The 12,141-nt window shown below is 39.9% G+C and overlaps 1 protein-coding gene across 4 annotated transcripts in view; it reads left to right on the forward strand.

Moving 5' to 3' along the window:
- RABGAP1L (RAB GTPase activating protein 1 like) overlaps positions 1 to 11,700 on the forward strand; it is a 680,962-nt gene extending 669,262 nt beyond the window's left edge. For all 4 annotated transcript variants that reach the window (XM_036756234.1, XM_036756236.1, XM_036756237.1 and 1 more), the window contains 5 exons: positions 20 to 124; positions 3,544 to 3,627; positions 6,568 to 6,639; positions 8,077 to 8,274; positions 10,453 to 11,700. In XM_036756234.1, the coding sequence (XP_036612129.1) occupies positions 20 to 124; positions 3,544 to 3,627; positions 6,568 to 6,639; positions 8,077 to 8,274; positions 10,453 to 10,605 (612 nt within the window). In that variant the 3' untranslated portion in view covers positions 10,606 to 11,700. The remainder of the gene's footprint in view (positions 1 to 19; positions 125 to 3,543; positions 3,628 to 6,567; positions 6,640 to 8,076; positions 8,275 to 10,452) is intronic.
- Positions 11,701 to 12,141: the final 441 nt, after the last annotated feature.

Raw genomic sequence — 12,141 nt, forward strand, 5'->3', positions numbered from 1 at the left:
AATTTCCCTGTGATTACAGGCTGAAGACAAGGCAGATGTTTTAAATAAAGAGCTGCTCCTGACCAAACAGAGACTAGTGGAAACTGAAGAAGAGAAGAGGAAACAAGAGGAAGAAACTGCTCAGGTATTCTGACTCACTCTTATAGTAGTAGGTTTATTGACTAAGGGCTAAACATCTTCAGAAAACAAACAAGAAAGCTATAGCAGCGTGTTCATTCAAAATCAAGAAGCTTTCGGGGGGAACCTATAGAATTATCTTCTTAGAATGAAGCATTGAGCCTATAAATTCCATTGGGAGTTGGGGGGTGTGGAGAGGCTATATTCTTCATGTGCAGCCTTTTATAAAAAGAAATAGGAATATTTATGGAGGTTGCCTTCAGTAATGTATTCCAAGTAAAGCTATTCAGTAGTTTGCTCTAAATTCAGTATGTGAGAGACATGATCCAGGCTCTTTAATAAGACAATGAATGACATCAAATTCCTTCGATAAAGCCATTGGAGGTGACTTTCAATGGGTGTTGCTGCACACTCCTTCGGCCAATCAGGAGAAATTCCCTTCATTCATCTTAGGAGCATGGTGTTGAGATGTTCCCATTAGAGCTCTAGAATTCTTTGGGGACCAGACTTCAGGCCATCACCCTGCAGCATGGTATCGTGAAAAGAGAGCTGCCGCTTTCTACTTGTGTGATCTTGCTCATGCTGCCTCTCTCTGCCTCAGTTTCCCCATCAGTACAATGAGGGGGTTGCATTCCATAGTTTCTAAGGTCTCCTCCAGCTCAAAATCTATGATCTTGTGATCCATTAAAGACTTAACTGATAGAGACTGCTGTTACAAAGGAATACAGTACGGTATTTGCAGCATCATAGACTTTTAGCCCCAAGTGTTAAGTCAGTAGGTTCCCCAAGGAAGAACATACCACTTCACCTGTGCTCTGGATCCCTTAGATTCTGAGTGTGAGAAACAAGAGCCAAAAAAGCTCATGTAGTTTTGTTTTATGCATTAGGTCTTCTTCACAACCAACTAGTGCATCAGCCAAAAGCCAATTTTGAAAGTGCTTACTTAGAATTTTACTAGTAGAACCAAGCAATAGTAAAGTTTGTAGACTTGTTAAAATCTTGATTATTAACTTTTGTTGACTTGTATATTTTAAGTTCTATTCTGAGACAGAAATAGTGCCAAATATCTATCCTATAATACCTAGCATTTCAAAGAATTAGAACTAGGTAAACCAGAGCAACCACCAATAAATTCATTTATTAAAGGGCAACATGTAATTTTAGCATTTTCTCAGAGCTGTAAACCAGCTAGTCACTTTAATTTCAGTACAGTGACAAAAAAAAAAAGCGTTGGGCCATTTGGCATGAACCCTAGCCCTGATTTCTTTTATGAGCTTTGGACCTAATTTCCATTTTATGGGTTATCTTAGGTCTTTGAAACTTGGACCCTCCCACCTGTCTCTTTTCCGTTTTGTTATTTGTTACCACCTTAACCAGAGAAAGGAGGTAAAACTTTTGGCTTTATGATTTGGAGCAGAAAGAGATAGAAGCCATTAATTGTGACTACTTTACTATGCAAGCAAGGGGACTGAGGCTCAGAGAGGTTAAATAATTTATATAACCAAGGTTGTAAGTGACAGATCCAGGATCCAAACCCCAGTCCCCTAACTACAAATCCAGAATGCTGTCTACTATACTATATTCTTCTTCAAAGCAGTTTCCTGGGGAGGTTTGTTTGTGGGGGGGGCCGGTTCTTTGTTTTGTTTTGGGTTTTTTTGTTTGTTTTGTGGAAACTTTAGTAGGAGGTTTAATTTGGGAAGAAAAAAACTCTTGGCAGAGAAGGTATGAACTGACAATGGATTTTAATCACCCACTTCTGCTCTTTTTTCCAGCTGAACCAGATTAAACTGTAATTGGTAATGTTTAACAAAATAAGAATACCACAGATAGTTAATTTGTGATTTTTGAAGTCCACATGAGCCTCCTGGGAACTATTTCTGTTTTAGTTTGGCCCTACTGATCTAGTCCAACCAACAGCTGAATAGAATTTCCTCTCTAACATCTCTGACAAGTGGCGCTCATCCAGCCACCCTGTACTGGAAGACCTTTGGTAATGGGAGACTCCACTGGAGGCAGCTCATGCTGCTTTTGGGAAGTTCTAATTGCTGGGAAGCCTTCCCTTTTAGATTGAGCTAAAATTTGCCTCTGCAGATAGATAACTATTTGTATTTGTCCAGGAACCTAGTCTCTTTTCCTCTTCTTGGTATCACTTGCTGTTCATGTCTCCAAATAACACATTCTCAAAGACAGAAATAAGTATGACTAGCAAGGCCTATATCAGCAAAATTTACAGATTGCTCTCAGCATCTCATGAGGTAACAAGTATGATGAGATCCCACAAACAAACTCTAATTATAGGGAGACCAGCTGTAAATTACAGTGTTTTACAAATTAGTGAATCTCTAGCCCAACTCATTAATAATATAGGCAACTGTACCAGAAGATGCTCTTTCTTCATTCATTTGGATGAGGATACCATGGTATTGAACAGAATTTTCTTGTTCATGAATATGGCATATCTGAGCACACCTTTTCACGGGGCTCCCATATGAATGCTTCTGCACCTAAAATTCTAGAGCTCTTAAGCTAAAATACAGGGCTATGGTTTTAAATGCAGTATTTATAATTATACTGTGATCATTCCTTGTAAGAAATCCAGGTGCCTACGTGCCTGGAGCAGGGGCTGACTTCCTGTGGAAACGTAGCTCTTCTGGCTCACTGCTTGCCTCCTTCATCCTCCAGAGTCCTGTGACCTTTGTTTTTTCCTAACTCCGTTGCACTGACTGCCTCTCTGTCTTTTGACACCACCTTCATGACTCTCGTCTCTAGGAGAACAGCAGTGGCAGGTGGCCAGCTAGGTAGATGGATAGACTTTTGTTTCTTTATTCCTGGCTCAGTTATAACACTGCACTGTCTGGAGACTCAGAGAATAAAAGCCCTCTCAGGGAAACAAGAGGCAGGCAATTGCAGACTGGAATTTCAGTAACTTTGCATTTGTGTTAGGATTTCAGAATGTGTCTGGATAGGCACTAAATTGTATTTATTTAATAGTACCAATTAGTAAATAACAAATATAATAAATATTGTAACATTGCTCTCCAGTTGTTCCCTCCCCACTTTTTACCTTCCTTTTGTCTTTTGTCTTCCCCCATAGATTGTAAACTCCTTTAGGGCAGGGACTGTCTTTTGATTTTTTTTTAATCCCCAGTGCTTTGCACTGTGCCTGGATCATAGTAAGTACTTATTAGATTTTTGTTGACTGACTGTTGATGTTCACAGAAAAAAATTCTTTTCTAGGAAAAAAAGGCAAGCTTCATCATGTCTCTGAAGATTAGGTCTCATAAGATGGCACTCCATCTGAAGTGCAGATCGTCTGCATTTATCGTTCTTGTTATTATTGTGATTGATAAGACTTAAAGAAAGGTCTTTGTGAAACCAGCCTGATCATGGGCTGTCCCTTATTTTCCTCTTTCTTGCATTCCCTAGCTAAAAGAAGTCTTTAGGAGACAGCTCGAGAAGGCAGAATCAGAAATAAAGAAAACAACGGCCATCATTGCTGAGTACAAACAGGTAAGAGAGCGCCCTCTCTTCTCAGACGGGGCACCAGAAACTGCTCCTTTTTCTTTCAACAAGAGTTTGTAAGTTTTTAAATTAGATCGAACCAGTTTGCATTCAGCTTATTTCAACAAACCCTTTATTAAGGGTGCTTGGGAGATACAGAATTTGGTTAAGGCATGGTTTCTACTGTCATGGTGCTTACTGGTTTAAGTTTTGTTGTCCTTGCTATGGTTTCAAGGAAGATATCGCTGGGGTAGGGGAGAAGAAGGTTAATGAAAAATGACTAGGCTAAAAACAAAAGCCCTCTAGATTCGCAGGCTGGCCTCATCATTGACTCCTCTCTCTTCCCTGTATCTCTTCAGTTGACAAGACAAATCATGTTATTTCTGCTTCCGCGCCTCTCAACAACATCCTCTTCTCTCCACTTCCATAGTGACCGAAGTTCAGGCCCTCATCACTTCCCATGTGGCTATTCTTGTAGCCTCTAGATTGGTTCCTTCCTTGTCTTGTCTATCCTCACTCCAGTCTATTCTCCACACAGTTACCAAAATGAAATCGGTCCATGTCCTGCCTAAGTCAGCAGATTCCAGGGAGTCCCACGTTACCTCTGGGATCAGTTTGATTTCATTTGCTTTATAATGACACACAGAGGTCTAGCTGTTCCAGATCTCAACCTGTATTATAAAGCAGTAATTATCAAAACAATCTTGTACTGACTAAGAAATACAATAGTGGATGAGTGGAATAGATTAGGTACATTGCAGTAAATGACCATAGTAATAGTTTATGATAAACCAAAAGATCCCAGATTTTGAGACAGAAACTCATTATTTGACAAAAACAGCTGGGAAAACAATATAGCAGAAACTAAGTATAGACCAACATCTCATAGTGTATACCAAGATAAGGTCAAAATGGGTACATGATTTAGAAATAAAAGGTGATACTATAAGGAAATTAGAAGATCATGGAACAGTTTCCCTCTCAGATCTATATATAAGGGAAGAAATTAGGACCAAACAAGATATAGAGAGCACTGCAAAATGTAAAATAGATAATTTTATATAAAATTTAAACGTTTTTGCACAAACAAAACCAGTGCAACCAAAATTAGAAAGAAAGCAGAAAACTGGGGAAAAAATTTTGCAGCAGGTCTCTCTGATAAGAACCTTATTTCTCAAATATAGAGAGAACTGAGTCAAATTTATAAGCATATAAGTCATTCCCAATTCATAAATGGTTAAAAGATATAAACATGCAGCTTTCAGAAAAAGAAATCAAAGCTATCTATAGTCATATGAAAAAATGCTCTAAATCACTACTGATTAGAGAAATGCAAATTAAAAGAACTCTGAGGTACCACCTCACACCAAAAAATGAAAATGATAAATATTGGAGGGGATGTTGGAAAACTGGGACACTGATGCACTGTGGGTAGAATTATGAATTGATCCAACTATTCTGGAGAGTAATTTGGAACTATGCCCAAAGGGCTATCAAACTATGTATACTCTTTGATGTAGCAATACCACCGTTAGGTTTATATCCCAAAGAGATTTTTTAAAAATAGGAAAAGGACCTACTTGTACAAAAATATTTATAGCAGCTCTTTTGTGATGGTTGAGAGTTGGACATCAAGGGGGTGGGTGCCTATCAATTGGGGAATGGCTGAACAAGTTGTGGTATGTGATTGTAATGGAATATTATTGTGCTATGAGAAATTACAAGTAGAATGATAATCAGAGAAACCTGAAAGACTTACACAAACTGATACAAAGCAAAATGAGCAGAACCATCGTACACAGTAATAGCAGTATTGTATGATGAACAACTGTGAATGACTTCACTATTCTCAGCAATACAGTGATCCAAGACGATCCCAAGGACTCATGATGAAACATATTATCTGTCTTCAGAAAAAGAACTGATATTGTCTGAATAGACTGGAGCATGCCTTTTTTCACTTTCATTCTTTTTTTTGAATCTTCCTATGTAGCAAATGACTAATATGGAAATGTTTTACATGATTGCACATGTATAACCTGTACTGGATTGCTTACCATCGGGGGGTTGGGGGGGTAGAATTTGGAACTCAAAACTTTTAAAAAATGTTTAAAATTGCTTTAACATGTAATTGGGGAAAAATTAAAATATAAATGTTTTAAAAAATAATGGCATGCAGAGAAGATACTAAATAGAATAGCAGTTTTTATTTGTATAAGATAGTCTATAAACAAAAATGGCCCTTTTCTGCGTCAAAAGCCTGAAAACTCCTCCTTGCTTGGGGACATCTCATTTCAGACCAAATTACCTAAGGGTAGTTTTTATTTTTGACTTGTTCACTATATGTTTTCCTCAAAGGATATTTTTGTGGTTCTGCCCAAGGAGGCTTAGCCAAAGTGGTGGCTCATCAGATTCCACAACCCTGAACAAGTTGGGGCTCAGACAATATTAGCTGGTTGCTTGCTTCTAAGTTGAAACATGAAGTTATTTGTCAGTGACCAGTGAGTCAGTGAAATGAAAAAGCTAAATCTACCTCTTCAGAGCTGCCCCTTCAGTTTGAAATGACATTTTTAGACTTCCTCCTGCAAAAACACAGAGGGGAAGATGGTCAATGATTTACAGGACCAGATGTCTTCTGAAACCTAAAAGTTGATTCAGAGCTAAATAGCACAGTGCACAAAACATTAGAGTTGGTTTGGAATCAGAAAGACCTGTGTTCAGATCCTGCCTCAGAAGGCACTTACTGGCCACATGACCATGGGCAAATCACTTAACCTTTCTCAACCTTAGTTTCCTCATCTGTAAAATGGAAGATAATAATTAGCACCTACCTCCCAGGGTTATTGTGGAAAAACTTGAAGTGCTATATAGATGCTAACAATAACGATGCACACAGTTTATAAAAAAGCTGGCCTCTTCCAACAAAGAAACTCTTTTTCTCTTCTTTAGATCTGCTCCCAGTTGAGTACCAGACTGGAAAAGCAACAAGCAGCCAACAAGGAGGAGCTAGAAGTTGTCAAGGTAGGAGAGTGAAACTTCAGCACCATTGCTTCCACATGTACGCACGCTACATGAGGACATAGCAGGGGAAACACTACCTTATGTTGCCTCATCAACAAGCCAGTCCATAAGTGCGTCAGATTCTACACATGTCCATTCCCAGGAGGCATTCCCTTCTTGAGCACTAATGTTGTACTTCCCTCCCTTGGCTCTGTATGGCCCTCTCCTCTGCCATTTGAAGGCTTATGCTTACCTGTGTGGACCTGAGAGTTGGACAGGGAAAAAGCAAGCAATAAGGGGAGAGGTTCAAGATCACATATGTTAACCCAGACTCTGCTTCAGAGAGGTAAGTCAGCCCTACCAGCAGCTTCCCTGAGAGCTGTGGCTTAAACTTAGAAGATACATCATCCTTCATAACACCCTATGTATTTTCATAAACAACAAAAGATTTAGTAGGTACTCAATAAATATTTGTGTGCTGATTGCCTAATTATCTTCAACCAAATCAGCCAAACTAATCTACTTTGGAGAGAAAACAAAGATTCTGCTTACATACTGCCACCTAGTGGGCAACCTTCTTATTTACATGTTAAATTTGGAGAACAAACTCATTCATTTGGGGGTGGAGTTAATTTTTTTCAGAGACAGTGTCCAGGTATTTTCCACCTTTTCTGAGAATGGAAGATGATATAGGCTTCACTTGTCAGAGGAGGCATCTAGATTTAGGCTGAGCATTAAAGGAGATATATTTCATTTTAGGCAAAGTTAGATTTTAAAGCAGAATTCTGAGAAATCTTGATCTGTGAAGATCTTTTAGGCAGCCAGGTGGCACAGTGGATCAGAGTACTGGGCCTGGAGTCAGAAAGACCTGAATCCCGATTCTGCCTCAGACACTTCACAGTAGAATCTTGAACACTTAACGTTAACTCTGTTTTGCTTCAGTTTCCTCCACTATAAATTGGCGATAATAATGGCATCTACCTCCGAGGGTTGTGAGGATCACATGGGATGTGCCTGGCACATAGTAGGTGCTATATAAATGCTCATTCTCTTCCCCTTCTCTTGGAGAAGAAGGCTATTGTGCTTAGATTCCTGGGATATAATATTGTCAGGTTCCAAGAACATGTACTGGGTGGCCTTGTGGCCTCTTCCAGTGGAGTTGGAAATACAAGAAAAATGCCTGCTACAGAATAGGTCTCCCTGTAAGGCCCTTTGAGATCATCTAGTACAATCCTCTGAATTTACAGATGAAAGAGCTGAGGCTCCAAGCACTTACATGATTGGATCGGAGAATTTGAGCTCGAAAGACTTCCTGCTGCCCATCTAGCCCTCTTTCCACCATACAGTTTCTGCACCCACAGACAGTATCAACATAAGCACACAAGGAACAAGCGTGTTCTAGGGAATGATCAGTCCCATGAAATGAGATGTAATTGCTTATCTGCTTGGATGTTGCAGGGGAAGGTGATGGCGTGCAAACACTGCAGTGAGATTTTCAATAAGGAAGGGGCGCTGAAGTTAGCAACTATAAGCAAAGAAAACCAGGGCATTGAGATCGATGATGAGAAGGACTCACTCAAGAAACAACTGCGGGAAATGGAGCTGGAACTGGCCCAGACCAAACTGCAGCTGGTGGAGGCCAAGTGTAAAATCCAGGTTGGTGACTTGCTGCCAGACTCATTGAGAAGGCGTTCACAGCTGGAAGTGTTTGGGCACTTTCAGTCCCGGCGTCCCTTCTCCAGACTCTTGGAGGGCTTGCCATTCACTCCAAGTGTTTGGCTCTTCTTTTCTCTTTAATACTTGCTTTTGACTCCGTGTGTTTGTAAACACAGCTAAGAAAGGAACCTGCACTTGTTTTTACTTATCATCATTCTACTTTGTTGCTTCATCATGGGTTGGAGACCAGCCCAAGGTGTTGAAAGCAATACTGTTATTAAGCTGGAAAGGCTGTAGATGTCAGCCTGTCAACGGGCTACATGTGTCTCTTGGTAAAGGACCACTTGGTCTGGCCAAATTCAGAAAGGCTCATCACCATGTTGGCCACAAAATAGTGAACCTTTCAGGCATAGCAATCCATGGAGACCATCTTCTGTAAGGTGGTCAGATCATAGTTGCTTGGCTTGCTATAATATACATAGACACACACACATACACATACATACACACACACGTTTTGTGAGTTTTAAAAACTAGGCATATGTCTTACAAATAATTAAACATTCTAAAAATGGAAGAAATATTTGAGGACATAATTCAAGTTTTCTTCTCTCTAGCCATTCATCCCTCCCTTTAAACCCCTTTTCAAACAATCTTGTGAAAGTCTCTTCTACATAATCTCTTTCTCTAGCTGTAAATTAACATCCTTTAGGGGAAATTCCCTCCATGGTGGCATAACATGTAATCCCTGCTAATGAGACTTGTGGATCACTTGAGATCAGGCATTCTAAGCTGCATTAAAACTAAAGCTGATCCAGTGTCTGCACTAAATCCTCCAGCAATATGGTGATCCTCCAGGAGTGGAGACCCACCAGGCTATCTAAAGAGGGCAAGCCAGTCCAGGTTGGATATGGAGCAGGTCTAAGCTTCCATGTCAGCAATAGGTTCAAGTCTATTAGGATCAGAGAGTGCCTGCTATACTTCCATCATGGACAAAATAGTGACCCAATATGGAAGGGGAAGAGAGAGAAAGACAGAGAGAAGTGAACAGAGAGAGGAAAAAGGAAGAGAGAAAAAGAAATTCTCTGACCTCTAACACATGGGTAGTGTGCTGTATCTATAAAGAGTGCCACCAGAGACAAAGCATCACTTCACTGAGGCTGAGTATTCTTCCCTTTTTCTACCCTCTGGCCTTGAGTCCCCATCCCCAGTCTCTGTGGTGCCTGCAGCCCAGCCCCTTGCATTTCTTTACCCAGGAATTTTAAACAATTCACTTCCACAACCATTTATTAAGCCCCTTTACTGCCCAAAGCACCCTGGATGGTATTCTGTTTCCCCTTTCTTGTCATGACTTGTACCTCAGCCTTTCTGTCTCTTTAAGGCTTTGGCAGCCTTAATCACTGGCAAGTATGTGTGCAGGCATCACACCCATGGTGGGCAAGGCTTCAGTATCTGTTGCCCAAATTTCTCCATCTCCTTTACAGTGGTTGGATATTGTACCAATGCCCCAAAACAAAAAACACCCATTGTCATTACATGTACTTCTGCTCTAGAGATGTGAGACACCTTTTTAAGTGCCCAAGGAAAGAAATATATCTTTTTTTTAATCTTGTACAGTACCTAGCATAGTCTATCACCATAATAAAATATATTGTAAATATTAAATGCCAACCTGACATTATATCAAAGAGTTCAACCCAAACTTAATACTGGAATTCTGAAGAGAAAATTGTTCTATTTCACCTCTCAGAAGAAATAAGTACATGCCTTTTCCTAAAACAGGGAGATGATTGTCTTAGAATGTTAGAGCAGGAAAGGTCCTTGAAGATGGTCTGACTCAACATCCATCTTTTCCAGTGAGGACATTGAAGGCCAGTTAAGACAGGTAGGGAGTGGTCCCAATCTGAGCTGACTCCCGGGCCAGCATTCTTTCCCAGACCATCTTACAGGCCATTTAAACCTAGGAAGCAGCTGCTGTTTTTCTTCCTTGCTTTCACTGCCCAGTTTCTTGAAGGGATGTCTGCCCTCATTGCCTTCCATCTCTAGTCAGTAGAATTTATTGCTGGTATGAAAACTATCCTCAGTGATCTAGAAATAGCTAAACAGCTGTACTGAAGGGTTTTAAATACAGAGAAAGAGGCCCCCGACCTCAATGATTGTCTTTCTTTCTTTCTTTAGGAGCTTGAACACCAGAGAGGAGCCCTCATGAATGAAATTCAAGCTGCAAAAAACTCTTGGTTTAGCAAAACCCTGAACTCTATCAAAACAGCTACAGGCACACAGCCACCCCAGCAGCCTCAGCCATCCCAGCCACCCAAAGAGAGCACGTAGTTCCTGTCAAATTCCACACCCAAGAACACAACGATTCAAGCAACTGAAGCCCTGGCAGATTGTCCCAGTATCCCTTTGAGGGGAAGTAAGGAAGGCCAGGGGGCAAGCCTCAAACTGAAATCCTTCAGCATCTTTCATTCATCTGGTGTGATGCTTTTCAAAGGAAAGTTCTTTAGAGTCCTGTTTTATGTTGAATATCTATTTTCCACCTTCCTCACTAAAAACCACCATCAACCTTTTTACACCTTATTTTATTATATCTAGATGTTAAGTTGGAAATAAATAATTCAGAGTTAAATGTTTTATTTAGAACTAATTATTCCTAATTATTTTGTATCTTGCATAAAACAGTAGATTTTTTTGCTATTTCAGGGTTGACATGGTGGGAGATGGGATATCAGTCAGGGCAAGGAAGAGATTAAAATTTAAGCCTTGATCATTTTCAGGACTTGAAACTTAAAATAAAGCACATTGTAGGGGCAGGCCATGATCACTGTCTAGGTCTTATCCTAGACATGATCCCAGTAGTTTACAAGAGGGATGGTAACATCCTACCGAGAAGCACTTTGCTTTGGAAAGAGGAATGACCACAGACTAATCTCCTGAAAAGAGACTCATTTTTTTAAAAAAAATTTTCTGCTGGGTTCATTTGGAAATGAGCTCCCTACATAGATGTTTGATGTTCCAGAGGCTCTCTTATCCTTTGTCTTCTGGCGTGCACACTAGAGCAAGGGAACTGGGATTTCAGCAAACTCAAATAAAGCCTATATCACCTTGGCCTCAGTTCTTTTAAGAACTCCATCCATGAATCTCAAGAGTCTGCCTGTGTGCATGGCCTCAGGTATGACAGACAGTCTTGTGGATGTGTAATGCAAAAGGTATTTTTGTGAGGAGTAGCCTTAGAAAACTTTCACCAGAGCACCTAGGAATATCCAGATACAGCTGTTGGGCTTAGTATGAAATCAGAACTTCTGAATGAAAAGTAAGTAGGAGGACAGGACCAGTGAATTCATATGCCATTTAATTTGGATGAGCACTAGCTGAGGAAACACTAATTGGCTGTAACAGTTTTGTGTTAAAGATACGGAAAGGGGAAGTAAAGGCCAACTTTTTAGTCTTATGCTGTGTAACTCTTCCTGATTTCTGTAACTATCTAAAAATGTGCCCTTTTTATCCCAAAGGTGGAGAGGGGCAAAGGCATTTGTAACATTTTTTGATTGAACATAAAATGTTTATAGAAATACTTATTTCATTGAAAGGTAAAACTATAGTTTGAAATTTGATGGAAATGTTTTTAAATTATATTTAACATGCCTATATAAAAAGGCCTTGCCAGGAAGTCTCCCAAACAGGGCCAAAGATGTTAGTTGTATATTAAGTTTTCCATCTTATCTGTTCAGGAGTAGGGGGTGGGTCCTCTGGACCCAAATGCTTTTAACTCAAATTAATTCTTCCATCAGGTCTATACAATAAAGTTAAATAATATTAGTCAATGACTGGCTTCATTGTCAAGCATCTTGTTTGCAAATGATCTGA

This window comes from Trichosurus vulpecula, chromosome 4 (genome assembly GCF_011100635.1).
Source record: "Trichosurus vulpecula isolate mTriVul1 chromosome 4, mTriVul1.pri, whole genome shotgun sequence".
Taxonomy (NCBI): Eukaryota; Metazoa; Chordata; class Mammalia; order Diprotodontia; family Phalangeridae; genus Trichosurus; species Trichosurus vulpecula.